The 16,402-nt window shown below is 41.9% G+C and overlaps 2 protein-coding genes across 2 annotated transcripts; both read left to right on the top strand.

The window, feature by feature from the left end:
* Positions 1-666: 666 nt before the first annotated feature.
* Positions 667-2,903, top strand: LOC147305516 (neural cell adhesion molecule L1-like). Its single transcript, XM_086276553.1, has 5 exons — positions 667-694; positions 1,014-1,173; positions 1,790-1,917; positions 2,440-2,480; positions 2,784-2,903. Exons 1-5 carry the CDS (start codon positions 667-669, stop codon positions 2,901-2,903), a joined length of 477 nt encoding a protein of 158 aa, XP_086132679.1.
* A 7,037-nt stretch (positions 2,904-9,940) lies between these two features.
* LOC147305515 (uncharacterized) lies at positions 9,941-15,686 on the top strand. Its single transcript, XM_086276966.1, has 7 exons — positions 9,941-10,097; positions 11,433-11,768; positions 12,426-12,725; positions 13,292-13,384; positions 13,682-13,783; positions 14,385-14,425; positions 14,729-15,686. Exons 1-7 carry the CDS (start codon positions 10,058-10,060, stop codon positions 14,846-14,848), a joined length of 1,032 nt encoding a protein of 343 aa, XP_086133092.1. The 5' UTR covers positions 9,941-10,057; the 3' UTR covers positions 14,849-15,686.
* The last annotated feature ends 716 nt before the right edge of the window (positions 15,687-16,402 follow it).

Raw genomic sequence — 16,402 nt, 5'->3', positions numbered from 1 at the left:
GCAGTACATCAGAGGGACAGCTCACCATCAGGAGGCGAGGCTGAGGGTTACATACAGCCAGAATTTCATTCCAAAAAACACAAATAGTTACAAACTATGGCTGAAAATAAAGGGAAAAATAAATAAAAAATACATACATATTGGACAAAGGATGTTAAAGATGAAGCCGATTGACAGGAGGAAGAGTAAGGCCTCAGAGGAGATTCATGGACGTGGTGAAGGAGGACTGCAGAGGTTCTAAAGGGAACAGCTGGAAGAAGAAGGCTGAGAGAACCAGCATCCCTGTGCCGTGTCAGTTAGAAACGACGGATCTTTAAGATAAATAAACGTCACTGTTCCTTCAGTGCAGCAGTTTGCAAATAAAAGTCCGATTGCACTGTGAGAATGTATTTCACAGGTTTAAAGAAAATAAGAACTTTAAAGACCCAAATCAGTTTTTCTTCTTTTTAACAGTAAATGTCAACAGGAGTGTAAATATGTGTAACATATAAGGTGGTACACAAAATTAAATTCAGCAGCAGCTCACACACATGACGCACAGATGGATGTAGAGGCGAGGAGCGTGGAGGAGCTGTGGTATTTGGAGGAGGGACTCTTTCAGAGACGTGAGTTCCTGCTTTCCAGTGAAGAAGAAGAGAGGCAGCAGCAAACCATCAGAGCTTCATCATGAAAGTGCGTCACTCCTCTCTGACCTGTGAGTACACTCACCTCTTTGTTCTGTCATGAATGTAAAAATTGCAGCACTGAAAATGGGCACAAACCTTCAGCTACATGGTGGATTTGATTAAAGTCAGACATTCATGATGCTGCCGAACTTTCAGAGTCAGAGTCTGACTTGTTTGGCCTCAACCTTCTCCTGGATTAATAAAAAAATTAGTGCTTGTGTTTTTTGTTTTTTAAGTTGGCCACAAAAAATAAACCTTCAGTTTACAACTCAGCACTGCAGCCTTTACAGAAAAACTTTGTAAGCAGATGCTAAAAACACTCTGTCGTAACTTCTCTGTTACTTTCAGATCGAACGGTGATCCTGACAGGTCCCCAGGATGTTCGTGCCCTCCGAGGTACCAGCGTCCTCCTGGACTGTTGTTTCGCTGTAGATCCTCGGCTGAGCAGTTACCAGGTGGTCTGGAGGCAAGGCGACCAGAAACTATCAGAGTCTAGTGTTGATAAAAAGTAAACAAAAGCACACACTCGCTATGTTTCTGTCCATTCTCAGAACATTCTGAACACATTGCTGTGTAAATACTCGGCTCAGATTCTGTCAAAACTGACTGCACAGAGCTTCACATCCAAAAGTGAGACAAGTGAGACAGAGCGAGCCACAAACAAGCAGCAACTGAAGGCAGCTGCAGGAAAGTGAAGGAGAGCATCTCCAGAGAGGAAGCAGCATTTAGTGTGGTTCAAACGTCAGATTATTTTCATCCAAGTATTCAGCTAAATCCTTCAAAATCTGTTAGTTTGTGCAATTACTTTTAGCCTCAGTAGTCACGCTTAGAGAAATTGCTGATTTTTTGTTTCCGGGCACTTTCAGGTGTCACCAACAGTCACTGTTGTGAAACGGCACAGCTCTGCCGATGCTTCGTTTTTATAATCACAACCTCTCAAAGAAGCTCTTATTTGTACCGAGCCATGTTACCGACCTGCTGGCAATTAACCCAATGAGATGCAACATGTTCCTCCCACTTTCGCTCTTTCGTCTGTTCTAACTTCTCCGTGTTGTTGCCATCAAAGTCAACATCAACATTTCTGGATTTGGGTTGTACACGTGTGCTTCTCCATCTGTGTGTAGGTACATGATCTTTGACAACGGTACGCTCAGAGTAACGGACGTCCAATTACACGACACCGCTGAATATTCCTGTGAGGTCATCACGGATGTGGACAAGGTTACCGCCCAGGCCTCCATCACCGTCATCGGTGTGTGTGTTTCTGCATATTTTGTAAAGGACCCTCGGCCAGAGTCTAATATTGTTTTTAATGACTCACCTTCTATTGTCTCACTGGCTGATAACCACCTGCACCATCGGGCTGCTGGTTCTGATAGTCTTCATCCTCACATGGTGCAAGCACAGCAAATACAGAGGTTATGTTTCCAGCATATTCACAATGTGTCACAGACACAAAAATTATTTTCAAATGTTCACATTAGTTACATATGTTCAATTAAAAAAAAGAGCTGCAATGAAATACAGTTTATTAATTCAGCAGATTTCAGCAGGAGGTAGCATCCACATCCCACAGTATACAAAAAAGAAACACTGGAACAGTTTTCAATGCTTTTTACACAACGACTCAACAGTCGCTATTTATTCAACTGGATGATGTTTAAACGTTTCACAGCATAACTGTTACCCCTGCTTTACTGTTGTCCTCCAGCCTCACGTGCACTTTGAATGATTGTTCCCTCTAACAGAGGAACATCCTTTGTTTGTTCCACAGGTTTGAGGACCAGAGGAAACTCAGAGGGCACAAACATGGAGGTGACTTTCTTTCTCTTTGGTTCCTCTCACTGTTGACAGACTGCTACTGTAACAAAGAAATAAAGCAGTCACAGTGTGATGGTTCAGTTTGTAGACTGTTCCAGAAATTACAGTCCAAGAAGGTGAATTCAAACAGGTAGGTGACAAAAATGGCCGCCCAGACGGAGACTCCAACAACAAACAGAGACACTGTTGTCTGAGAGGTTCAACGAGGCAACGTGGAAATATTTACCAGCACAAATGATTTAACCAAGTCAGAGTCTCTTCTTTTTATGTGAAGAAGACAGTTTGTCTCTGTTTCAGGACGTCCACTACGAGAACTGTACTCCAGGTTCTACACGTGAAGACTCGACCTACCAGAGCCTCGATCCAGCCGGCAGGGACCAGGACCAGACATACTCTACACTCACACACCACACATGAGACTCTCTGGATTCACAGCTGGGTTTGTTTCAGTGCCTCAGGTTTAAAGTTGGAACACAAACCCTGAAAACTGTAAATATTGACTCACTTCAGAGTCAGCTTCAAGTGGCTGTTAGAGGAACTGCAGCTGCTGGAACTGCAGGAGGAACCAGCCCCACCAGCCCCCATCATCCTACACGAGTGCCCCGTGGACACTGTGAAGTCTTTCTGCTGCAGCGTGTCATCCATTTGTCTGAGAAGGTGTCTGCAGTCTTCCTTCTCTCCAACACCTCGACACCTCCAGGACCCCGAGACTGACACGAAAAATGTCTTCTGACCCCTCCCACCCTGGACAGAAACAGTCGCTCCCCTCAGTATCATGAAACTGCCAATATTATGTACATGTTATTAAAAACAACAAAACACATTACCTTCCCTGATCAGTCTGTTTTTTGTACACTAAGAAAAATAATTAAATGTTACAGATTTCATATTTTACTCAACCCTAAACAGAGACAACTTTGAATTCTTCTATTTTATTTGAGCGTTTTAAGTGAATCCATTGCATTAAATGTTCATTTGGAATCACTTGATGGATCTGCATCAGACTAATCAGCTGGTTAGCCACACAGAGCTAACAGCAAACCATATACAGTGGGGCAAAAAAGTATTTAGTCAGCCACCGATTGTGCAAGTTCCTCCACCTAAAATGATGACAGAGGTCAGTAATTTGCACCAGAGGTACACTTCAACTGTGAGAGACAGAATGTGAAAACAAAATCCATGAATTCACATGGTAGGATTTGTAAAGAATTTATTCGTAAATCAGGGTGGAAAATAAGTATTTGGTCAATAACAAAAATACAACTCAATACTTTGTAACATAACCTTTGTTGGCAATAACAGAGGTCAAACGTTTACTATAGGTCTTTACCAGGGGCCTGTTCTTCGTACCTCGCTAAGTGAGTTAGCTGGATTAGATTGTTGACGATTTCGCGTGATCCTGGATCGTTCGGTTCCCCGAAGCTCATCCGGGACTTGCTGTCATAGCAACAGAGCCGTAAGCGTAAACCTGCTCGGGAGCAGGTTTACTTTATGTAAACAGGATTAGATCGCGGCCACGCAGGTATGTCCGCTTCATTTATACGAAAGCAACAGCGATATTCCACCACTGTTTCACCATAAATAAATAACATCAATGTAACTAAAGATAATGCAGCACCTGATCCTTTTATTGATGTCACACAGATACATACAGGTCATTTCCTAAAAAAGGGAAATGTACTACTAACATTCTATTACATGTATGTGATTATTACAGATGTAATTCATATTTCAGAGTAGTAATTGTAAATTACTTCGTGTAATCAAGATGAGAGACCACGGCTATAAAAGCGAAGGTGGATTTGGGAAGTCTGTCGCAGCCATGTCCTGTCCGTTTACGCGAGCAACCCATTGCGGAAGGTGCAAGATTGATAAGGAGAGTCCTCAGAATTCAGCGCATATTGCGGGATAGACAGGATCCTTTAGCTCAGCGCGACAGTGTGCTCATAGAGAGATATCGATATTCCCGTGAGGGTATTATTTACTTAACCAACTTGTTGACGAGGGGGTGCAGGACCACCACCTGTCTTTTTTTGCTCTGCCCTTTTCTTGGTTGCTGTTATGAACAAACAAACAGATTATTCCAGGGTCTCTTTCCAAGAGACGAAAAGCAATATAAGTGATAAATATTACCATTCTGTAGGATATTCTTATATTTCACTTTTACTTGTTCCCATGTTCTAGTGGGTCCTGTTGTGGCTCTAATGTGAAAGAGGATATAATATAACAATATAATATAATGTAATATAATATTGGATAATATAGTGTAATATAATAAATCTACCCTACCGCCTACTGGTGTTGGCCAGAGGGGCCGATGGCGCGATATGGCAGCCTGGCTTCTGTCAGTCTGCCCCAGGGCAGCTGTGGCTACAACCGTAGCTGCCTCCACCAGTGTGTGAATGTGAGAGTGAATGAATAGTGGCATTGTAAAGCGCTTTGGGTGCCTTGAAAAGCGCTATATAAATCCAATATATTATTATTATTATTATTAAATTACTTACGAGTTTAATTTGTCAGCAACTTTCTGCCAGCCCTCTCTCCTTGCTTTTGCAGCCTTTGCAGTGTTCCCTTGCGTTCTGATTTAACTCTGAAACTCCTGAAATCCCTCACTCAGGAGTTCTTGCTCTGCTGCCGAAAAATACCGAGCCGAGCGCGCTCCTTCGACATTTTCGCCGACCAATCAGAGGGTTGCCGATCACTGTTTCTGCTATCGATGCGTATCCCCTTTTACGGCACCCAGTGATCTCACATTACTTCATCCAGCTGTACTAATCGTCAACAGCAGGTGTGTTCGGGGAACCGGATTAGCGAGCTCACGGTTAGCGCGATGGTTTGGTCTTGGATGTTTCATTTGATCTTGGATGTAGTAAGCGACGTACGAAGCACAGGGCCCAGGTTTGCACACACAGTAGCTGGTATTTTGGCCCATTCCTCCATGCAGATCTTCTCGAGAGCAGTGATGTTTTGGGGCTGTCGCCGAGCAACACGGACTTTCAACTCCCGCCACAGATTTTCTATGGGGTTGAGGTCTGGAGACTGGCTAGGCCACTCCAGGACTTTCAAATGCTTCTTACGGAGCCACTCCTTTGTTGCCCGGGCGGTGTGTTTTGGATCATTGTCATGTTGGAAGACCCAGCCTCGTTTCATCTTCAAAGTTCTCACTGATGGAAGGAGGTTTTGGCTCAAAATCTCACGATACATGGCCCCATTCATTCTGTCCTTAACACGGATCAGTCGTCCTGTCCCCTTGGCAGAAAAACAGCCCCATAGCATGATGTTTCCACCCCCATGCTTCACAGTAGGTATGGTGTTCTTGGGATGCAACTCAGTATTCTTCTTCCTCCAAACACGACGAGTTGAGTTTATACCAAAAAGTTCTACTTTGGTTTCATCTGACCACATGACATTCTCCCAATCCTCTGCTGTATCATCCATGTGCTCTCTGGCAAACTTCAGACGGGCCTGGACATGCACTGGCTTCAGCAGCGGAACACGTCTGGCACTGCGGGATTTGATTCCCTGCCGTTGTAGTGTGTTACTGATGGTGACCTTTGTTACTTTGGTCCCAGCTCTCTGCAGGTCATTCACCAGGTCCCCCCGTGTGGTTCTGGGATCTTTGCTCACCGTTCTCATGATCATTTTGACCCCACGGGATGAGATCTTGCGTGGAGCCCCAGATCGAGGGAGATTATCAGTGGTCTTGTATGCCTTCCATTTTCTGATGATTGCTCCCACAGTTGATTTTTTCACACCAAGCTGCTTGCCTATTGTAGATTCACTCTTCCCAGTCTGGTGCAGGTCTACAATACTTTTCCTGGTGTCCTTCGAAAGCTCTTTGGTCTTGGCCATGGCGGAGTTTGGAGTCTGACTGTTTGAGGCTGTGGACAGGTGTCTTTTATACAGATGATGAGTTCAAACAGGTGCCATTCATACAGGTAACGAGTGGGGGACAGAAAAGCTTCTTACAGAAGACGTTACAGGTCTGTGAGAGCCAGAGATTTTCCTTGTTTGAGGTGACCAAATACTTATTTTCCACCCTGATTTACGAATAAATTCTTTACAAATCCTACCATGTGAATTCATGGATTTTTTTTTTCACATTCTGTCTCTCACAGTTGAAGTGTACCTCTGGTGCAAATTACTGACCTCTGTCATCATTTTAAGTGGGGGAACTTGCACAATCGGTGGCTGACTAAATACTTTTTTGCCCCACTGTAAAACCTTAGCATACGCAGCAGCTACAAGGATGGTGTTCTTATTCTATTATTATTACAGTGGTTGAAACATCATAAGTCTGCCTTCACTTTGTAATCCACATCAGTCCTGCTGCAAATCCCACATTTCCACAGCGTTCCTGTGACTTCTGGTGTTCTTTAGGTCAGCACTATGTTGGTGTTTGAACTGAATCAGATTATTTGTATGGAACAGACTTTGGTGTCACACCAGTTTGTACTACAGGATGGAGTAGGGAGCTGATGTGGGGTCCAGTCTGTGAAAGAACAGCTGTTCCAGTTACCCTAACTTACAACAACAACACAATCAGTGGATGTGATGAGCACGTTACCTACTGAACTGTAAACGGAGGAATTTCTGATCATCTGTGGATCATTTTTGTTAACTGCTTATTCAGCTGAGGGTCACAGGGGTGGAGTCTGTCCCAGCTGTCACAGGGAGAGAGGCGGGTCCACCTGCACAGGTCGCAAGTCAGAAAGGACAGAAACCACACTCTCTCATATACACACCTATATGTTTTGGGCACAACCTGACAACCGTCTCATTGGACCGTGGGAGAGCACATGAATGTCACAGAAAGACCCCAGCTGACCAAGACCCTTGAACCTGGAGACTTTAATCTGGGCAGCAGTGCCTGACATCACCTCACCGCCCCGACGTCAGGCTCTAATCTTGTGTTTGTGTTTTACTCCAGGGCAGCTGCCGTGACACCGTCACCTGGAGGAGTTTTAGTTTAGAACTCCTGTTATCAGATACATGGATATAAAGTCTTTACTTTTCATGTGTCTTTATGCAATACACGTGGATTCTGTCAACTCAGTATTAATATTCAAGTCAAGCCAGCTTCATTTGAACAGCACATTTTAAAAATAATTACTCCATTACTAAAATAATCAATAGCTGCAGCCCTACAGCTGTCCCCACCTGAGGAACTGGCGCGGGTGCAGGCCGGGCCCTGGTCGCTCTCACCCCGGGAACAGGGATGGGTGAAGGAGCAGGTTCAGGAGAAGCCCCAGGAACTGGAGGATAGACTGTGCTGGGGTGAAGCTGCAGAACAGGAGGGCCAATCTGAGCCATACTTGGGAGTGATAACTGCTATTAACAGCCATTGGATAGAGTGATAACCATGGTGGGTCTAGTCAGTATAATCAGCAGTAAATGAGTGTGTGGGTGAAGAAATGCTGCACACAGTGCTGTTTGATTCAAGAACCCAAAGCAAAACTCAAAAAGTGTCTCAGGGAGGGGAACCAGCCAGATGTTGTCAGTGTCACTGATGGAAATCCAGCTGCACTAACCCTCCAGTACATGAGACCTGCCACACAAACAGGCCTACAGAAAGACAGGGTGGAGTGATTCAGCACACAGTACACAGGCGGCTGCTGGCTGCAGACAGGCTCATTACATACAGAGACGTTCTCTTCACACCGATGCAAATAAAAGAAATTATATGACAGATTTTACAGATGTATTTAGCAGTCAGTCAGCACTTTGAGGTTTTTGATTCCATAATAGTTGTTGTGAAATCAGAGTAAGAACAGTGGGCTGGACCTGTCTGGGAACTTTGTCTCAAACTGAGAAAGAGCTCCATCGTCATACATTAGTCTGAAGGTAACAATGTTGAGAAATGCGAGAGCTTGTAGAATATTTCGAATGAGTTTGATTTGTTCCTTCATCCTGTTGATTTATAAAATTCATAACATGTGTGCTTAAACAACATTAAACTGTAGGTCTCCTGTCATGATCAGTTCAGTTATAATCATACTGAAATACCATTGAAACGTTTTTTTACCATGAAACATGAACCTGGGACAGTTGCCTACAAACACCAAGCAGGTAGTCCTCTGATTACATCAAACAGGAAACAGGCCGATAAACAGATAAACAGATAAACAGATAAACCCTCAGCCTTACACTGGAATTCAGTGTCGCGAAATCAGTTTTACCCCAGTTCTTTTTATTCCTCGAGCATCCAGAGATGGCACCGGACTCAGTAGTCATTTTCACAAAATCTTTATTCATCTTTATTCATCTTCATTTATCTTTACTCTTCTTCATTTAAGCATGCACTTCTAGAAGGGAAGATGAGGCCGGTGTCCCTCTGCAAAAATCTTCATCCCTTTGTTAGTTCCACCCAGCTTTATAGAAACAACCCCATCATAAAACCCCCCTACGGTGTGCTGCAAACTCTGTCTGTGTCTATGTGTGTGCACATGAGTGACTGTGCGTGTGGATGTGTGTGCATGACAGTTAAAACACTGTGGGTGTAGGTGACTCCCTAGAGGTCATAAAACCCCTCTCCCTTCTAGACCACAGTTACAAGTATCATAAATGTTGCAACCCCCACCCTAAAGCTTCCTCTGGGGAATTTCCACTCAGTGGGGGAGAAGCCTCCTACAATCTAAGTTCACAACAGAGTGAGGCCTTTATTACTCTACACACAGTGTCTCTACAATAGTTCTATATTCTACAATAACACATTTCTAAACTCTAGATCAGCTAAATATTCTACATCAGCAACACTTCAAATGTTTCCAAACACATAAGTTGCTCTCTCTCAGTCTCCGGTAGGTCACAAATATCAGATTACAGCTGATTTATTTATTTAATTTGTTTAATATTAAACTTTACTCTGTCAAAAGATTTTTTTTTGGGTCTCAGGAGGATCAGTTGGCTGAGTGTGACAATAACATTCCTGCATTCCTGGAACTGGAATATTGAGCTAACTGGAATAATGTTGGGATGTCTCATGTCGGACTGAGGACGTACTGGATGCTACACTGACTCGTGCGTCACCTTGTGGTTCAAAGTGGTATTACATGAGGCTGCCATGTAATACCACTTTGAACCACAAGGTGATTGAAATGTTTGATATAATATCAGAACTGTTGTTCTTTCATATTCTGTTCATAGATGTATTTAAATGTTCAAAGATTTGAAACTGTTAAACAAACTGTGAGAAGAAAGAAAGTCTGACTCTTTTCTAACATTTGACCTAAACTGTTTTTCTAAATGATCCCAAACTAAAGTTCTTCAGATACAGAAAGAGAAATGATTTCATGATGAATGATGATCATTGTTGGAGGTTTTGGTCACTGTGCTGAATTTAACAGAGTCAAGTGTCATCATTGTATTTCCACTTTGCACATAATACTATAAATATAAGAAGGAAGCCTGAGGCCCTGCAGCAGACTGATAGAGGGATGCAGAGGGAAGGAGTGTAGAGGTGCTGTGGTGTTTGGAGGAGGGACTCCTTCAGTCAGAGAAGTGAGGCGTCACAAGTTCCTGGTTTCCAGTGAAGAAGAAGAGAGGCAGCAGTGAACCATCAGAGCCTCATCATGAAAGTCCGTCACACTCTGATCTGCTTCTTCTTCCTTTGTGAGTACATTCACTTGTTCTTTCTGTCACTCTCCTTCTTCAACATGTTTCTGTTGTTAAACATGATGATCAGAGTCAGCTATGAGTCACTTTCATGGACGCTTCTTCCATTCAAACTGCTTTTATTCATGATTTCATGGATGTGTTTGTGGCCAGTATGGACAGAAGAAACCATCACAGTGAGACATTCATGGACATGTTGCTGCTCACTTTGGCTTTAGGATTCGTCCTTTCAAAGATGGTTTCTTACAAGTGTTTGTTACGTCCTCAAAATAACCTGTAACATCAAAGTACAAACTCCACCTGATACTTTCAGTTATTATTTGAAAATACAAACTTGTTGATCAAGTCAATGAATTTTTCTTTGAAAGACAAAAACACATTTTGTTGCTTTTACTGTTACATGTTCATGTTTCTTCACTGTGACTATTCACAGTTCACTCCCACAGTGCATATAGATTTGACAAAATGACATCACTTCCTGCAGACAAATATAAACCTGTGAGTGACGTGAGTGAAATCTGTCAGCATCTTCAAACCCAGAGTTGTGTGAAAAGTTATTTGCTAATTCTTCCTGTTTGTCCTGTTGGAGCTGAACAGAAATACGACTGCACAGAGTTTAAATGCTGGAATGAACTGAAATCATTCACATAAAGTAACTGACTCACATCAGCTGCTGAGTTTGGCTTCAGAGCTTTGAAATAGAGTCATAAATTACTCAATAACATGTCGTTAATTGCAAGTATTTGTTACTTCCTCAAAAAAAACGAAGTGTCTTGCCCAAGGACACAACGACTGAGACTGTCCAAGCCGGGGCTCGAACCAGCAACCTTCAGGTTACAAGGTGAACTCCCAACTCCTGAGCCACGATCACCCTCAGTAAAACAAAGTTACAACAAATAAAAACTTCATCACTGTTTTTGTTGTTGCTTCATGAACTTTGACACCAGCAGTACATTTAAACTAAATGATGACATCACTTCCTGTGGATGAAACACATGAAAAACTTGCATGTTGAGCTGTTGCTTCAATCTCTCAACATATAATTACTACAAGTACCACACAGAGGAGTTATGAGTCATTTACATGTTTTGTTTATCTTCATCTTTTATTGTCATTTTATTCATGCATAGGAAACATGTTCAGATATATTTTGAGTCGTGTCGACTGGAAGAAGATTTTCCACCACTTTAGACAATGAAATGTATTTGACATGAATCATTGTTGTTATTCAGACTTTAGTCTCAGTGTGTCTGTGTGTGAATGTTGTGATCAGACTGCAGCTTCTTACAGGAAGTACAAACAGTAACTGTTGATGGTTCATGTTTCCAACAGCTCTGCAGGATGGAAACCCTGAAGTCACCGATGCTCAGATTCTTCACTATGGAGTCATTGGAGGAGATTTGAAAGCTGGATTCTCCTTTAATTCTCCAGGAACATGGAAGATGTTCTGCAGAGAAGAATGTGAAGGAGAAAACATTCTCATTAATACAACTGATGTCAGAGCTCAAACAGGCAGATACAGCATTGAATATAAAATAGAATCAGTTTATGTTTTATCTGTGAGCATCTCAAAGCTGACTGAGTCTGACTCTGGACAGTACAGCTGTGGTTTGGCTGGATCTTCATCATCAGCTTCATTCACACAGTTTGTGATCGTTGTTGCTGAAGGTGAGTTTCTGTTTCAGCTGTGGAAATGTTTAGTTTCTGTTCCTGAAGCAAAGTTTGAGTTTCACTGACAGCTGCTGACGGTTTAAAGAAGCTGAAGTTTGTTCTTCTGTAAACTGTTGGTTACATTTGGACTCCTCTAAGTAACCGATGAACTGCAGCTGGGACACGAGTGTGTGTGAATATTAGTGAGTGTGTCAGCTGATAATGATGTGAATGAAATGTTGATGTCAGAAACTGACGCTGATGAATGAAAGAAGATTTTCTGATGTAACTTTGATTTTCTTTGATGAGTTTTTGCTTCTGTGTCGTCGGTTTGATCTTTCCAAGAGTTCCCCTCACAGCAAAATGGATTCTTCCTCAATGAATGTGTGACAATCACATTCACAACACAAACGTCCATCCAGACTTTAAATGTACTTAAAACCATGAAGGGTTCACAGTTTAGAGTCTATACTTGTCATAAAAGCTGATTTTTCATGAATCCAATCAGTCTGATGATGAAGCCGTTTAAATCTCACTTAGTTCAACAGTTCCTCTGTCAGACTGGTTGAACTGGGCAGCTCCCAGTGTAACTGTGGATCAAACTGGAGTTATTGTGATCAGACTGCATCATCTTCAGCACTGATAGTAACTATTGATCGTTTGTCTCTTTAACAGCACTGCTGGATGGAAACGATGATCAGCTGAAACACTTTGATAAAGAAACTGGAAGCTCTCTCACAGTCGGATGTTCCTTTAAACAACCTGGAAACAGAGTGTTGTTCTGCAGAGGAGAGTGTGGAAAAAACATTCTTGTTCTTACACTTGATAACAGAGCTCAGAGAGGCAGATACAAAATTGAATATGCTTCAGGAGTTCTGTATGTGAGCATCACACAGCTGACCAAGTCTGACTCAGGACGGTACAGATGTTACCTGGGTGGTTCATCCAGAGAGTTTGAGGTCACTGTCACAGACGGTGAGTTTTTACTGACATTAATCAAATGTTGTCAGAGTGCAGCTGTTCAGCTGTTCCTTATTTCCTGTCATATATCTGCTGTTCCAGTGGTGGATGTTCATGTTGAACACGAGCAAAGTTTCTAATAATGAGCTCAGTGTCTGTACAGTGATCCCTGTGAGCCAACAGCTCAGGCTGCTCTCAGCACTCAGTTTATCTCAACATAGAAACAGAATTATTTAGAAACAAGATTATTTTGAAGTGTGAACTTTGTAAAGTTACTGTGATGGAGAGCAGGAATCAGAGTGTGGAGCTGGAAATGAACAGGTGACCATTAATGTCCCTAAATGTCTTTATTGTTTCCAAGAACCTGATATTTCAACATACATTCATATTTTATTTCATTGTTAAACTATTTTAGTGCATTTTTTTAATCTAACACTAAATTTGCCAAACTGTTTTTTTCTCAGTCAGTGGATCCATTTAAGGCTCGTTTGATTTCTCAGCTGATTTTTGAATCTTTGTGTTTTTCTTCTTCACAGCTCCAAACATTTATAAGTCAAACTTTCCTCTCTGCTCTTGTTCAGCAGCTGGACCATCAGCCACAACTACAGGAAGCTGCACACCTTCATTAACTTTGACTGGAAGCACTGAGCAGCCTGAAAGAGCAGCATCTGCAGGTACATCCATCTATGAGTCTGAGAGTAGAAACACTGACAGATTCTTTATAACCTGAGTGAAAACTGGTTTAATTATTATCATAATTACTCCTTAATGTGTCCTGTTATATGCTTTTCATTTAGTTTGACAAGTGACATTAGCAAACAATCTGAGGTGAATATGTTCTTTAGAAGCTGTAAAATGCTAAAATAACACTAACTCTATTTCATATTATTTCAGTCTGTAGGTGATGAGTTCTTACTGTACAGCTCTATATACTGTGCGCATGTCTTCAGCTTGTTGTTCTTCTCAATCAGCTGCAGATGTGCTGCTGGTTGTGGGTCTGACTCTGGCTCTCATCATCATCCTCTCATCACTGACTGTTCTAATAATCTGCATCAAGAGGAAGAGCAGCAGAGGTAAGACAACAGAGACACAGAAACACACAGAACGTCTCGTTTCTAACCAAAAACTCTTTTTTCACTTCACTTGAAGTCTGTTCAAACAGCTGCAGTCAAACATCAAAATATTTCATCCTGCTTGTCCACTTTGGGCTCTAAGAGGAGAGTGGAGTGACTTGTATCTATGAAGCGCCTTGAGGCGACTTTTGTTGTGATTTGGCGCTATATAAATAAAATTGAATTGAATTGAATTGAATTGTAGAGATGATGTTAAACACTGGAAGTAACTGAATCCTAAACTGTGTCACACATGAACTCTGGACACTGTCAGCAGGATCAGATCCAGATGTTCTCTGCTTCAGACGTGTGAAGTAAAAACAGGAAAAATATATGAAAACTGTAAAATAGTATAATTATTGTGGATCACTTCTTCAGTACACAGGAGGAGACTCGAGCAAATGTGAGTCTTTGATTCTGAAGGCAAAGTCTAAAATGAAGCCTAATAAAGTCCAACTAAGCAGGATGAAAGAACGGGAGGGGCAGCAGTGATCTTCAGCCTCACGTGCACTTTGAATGATTGTTCCCTCTAACAGAGGAACATCCTTTGTTTGTTCCACAGGTTTGAGGACCAGAGGAAACTCAGAGGGCACAAACATGGAGGTGACTTTCTTTCTCTTTGGTTCCTCTCACTGTTGACAGACTGCTACTGTAACAAAGAAATAAAGCAGTCACAGTGTGATGGTTCAGTTTGTAGACTGTTCCAGAAATTACAGTCCAAGAAGGTGAATTCAAACAGGTAGGTGACAAAAATGGCCGCCCAGACGGAGACTCCAACAACAAACAGAGACACTGTTGTCTGAGAGGTTCAACGAGGCAACGTGGAAATATTTACCAGCACAAATGATTTAACCAAGTCAGAGTCTCTTCTTTTTATGTGAAGAAGACAGTTTGTCTCTGTTTCAGGACGTCCACTACGAGAACTGTACTCCAGGTTCTACACGTGAAGACTCGATCTACCAGAGCCTCGATCCAGCCGGCAGGGAGCAGGACCAGACCTACTCTACACTCACACACCACACATGAGACTCTCTGGATTCACAGCTGGGTTTGTTTTTGTACTTGAAGACTTCAGTCTTTTTACAGACCCTGGAAATTCACAGCAACTACACCCATAAATGTGCACATTTTAAGCCTTAATACAACTTAATAGGTTAAGTTTTAAAAATAAACAACTCCCTGAATGTTTGTTATAAAGGAGGAAATTGCAGATAGAAAGACAAAAACGTCTTGGTCTCTGTCTGTCACCCTTGTAAAACGTGTTTATTTCCGGTGTAAAGTTGGACATCAAGTCTATGGTTAACTCACTGGAGCCTCAAGTGAACATTAGTGAACTGCATTTTTTTTTTATCATTTTAATTTGCAACAAGACTAATGAGAACATGCCAGATCAGCTCATTTTTGCATGCTTGTCACATCCATTTACTTCAGTGCTCACTCCACTGTGCTCCCATGTATTCATCGGCTGTTTCTTATGCTCTGCTTAGCTGTGGTTTTGATCTACTCTGCAGGTTATGTCCAAGTTACTGTCCTAACTTGCAGGTTTTATCTCAGGTTCATTGCTAGTGCATGTTTCTGTGTGTGAAAAGTGCATTTAAATGGCCTGCATTTGTATAGCGCTTTTCTAGTCCATAGGACCCCAAAGCGCTTTACACTACATTCAGTCATTCACCCATGCACACACACATTCACACACTGGCGATAGCAAGCTTTAGTCCCAGAAGTTCACAGTCTGATATGATTTTCAATAAGATTTTTTCTGCTGTTTACTTTGCCCTGTCGTTGACACAGTAATACTTATGATATGCAATTAAACAACTTCAGGCTTAGCTCGGTTTTCTTTATGAATGCCATTAAGTGTTATTGAACATATCTTATTTTCTTTTGTAATTAATTGATTTCTTTTAATAAACAGGCAGAACTTGTAACTGAAGCCACGTCTCTTCTTCTCCAAACCTCACTGTGTGCTGGTTAATGGCCGTGATGTGCAAAGCGAGGCTTCATGAAACACGAAACACGCCACGCATGTGTGCTGGAATTATATTCAGGCTTCGAGACGATCTGAAAACATCTCCACAGTGACACCTGCTGGACAATTTTACTATCGCCACATCTTGGAGATGCTGTTTATGAGATACTCGCAGCAGAAGCGTCAGTGAGACTTAAGATAAAAGTAAAAAACGCATGTCGTGAAAATCGTTAAGAAGTAGGTCACCTGTATTCATGTGTTTTTCTAATATTTCTTTTACAATATAAATAAATTCTTTATGGGAGTTACAGGGAGCATGACGTCACTCAATCCTGCAAATAACATTTTCTGTTGAAAGAAGAAAAAATAAAATTAGAGCACAGACGGAGTCAGAGTCGAACATTTCTGTCTGTTTTATTTCTCCTTGAAAGCAGAAAGGAGGTTTTTTACTGAGATACTTTAATGAGTTTACAGAGCGCCGACGTCTCTTTCTCTGTGGATTCCCGTGTTTAAGTAATTAGATAATATCGGTCTCCATTAACCACAAAGAAAATAATAAAGAGAGAGAGGGCCTTGTTTTCTGTTACACGTGCGCGTGTCATAAATACAAA

This window comes from Aulonocara sp. 'chitande type north' Nkhata Bay, linkage group LG20 (assembly GCF_057382095.1).
Source record: "Aulonocara sp. 'chitande type north' Nkhata Bay isolate Kocher_YH1m ecotype deep benthic linkage group LG20, A_spYH_male_GT1.1, whole genome shotgun sequence".
NCBI lineage: Eukaryota > Metazoa > Chordata > Actinopteri > Cichliformes > Cichlidae > Aulonocara > Aulonocara sp. 'chitande type north' Nkhata Bay.
This window is presented reverse-complemented; position numbering and strand designations above follow the sequence as displayed.

What these genes read in the sequence shown, in the direction of transcription:
- LOC147305516 (XM_086276553.1), top strand. Translation starts at nt 667, where the DNA reads ATGAAAGTGCGTCACTCCTCTCTGACCT. An exon ending in GCGTCACTCCTCTCTGACCT is followed by an intron (nt 695 to 1,013) that starts GTGAGTACACTC and finishes TGTTACTTTCAG; the next exon opens with ATCGAACGGTGATCCTGACA. An exon ending in GAGTCTAGTGTTGATAAAAA is followed by an intron (nt 1,174 to 1,789) that starts GTAAACAAAAGC and finishes ATCTGTGTGTAG; the next exon opens with GTACATGATCTTTGACAACG.
- LOC147305515 (XM_086276966.1), top strand. Translation starts at nt 10,058, where the DNA reads ATGAAAGTCCGTCACACTCTGATCTGCTTCTTCTTCCTTT. An exon ending in GATCTGCTTCTTCTTCCTTT is followed by an intron (nt 10,098 to 11,432) that starts GTGAGTACATTC and finishes TGTTTCCAACAG; the next exon opens with CTCTGCAGGATGGAAACCCT. An exon ending in CAAGAGGAAGAGCAGCAGAG is followed by an intron (nt 13,784 to 14,384) that starts GTAAGACAACAG and finishes TTTGTTCCACAG; the next exon opens with GTTTGAGGACCAGAGGAAAC.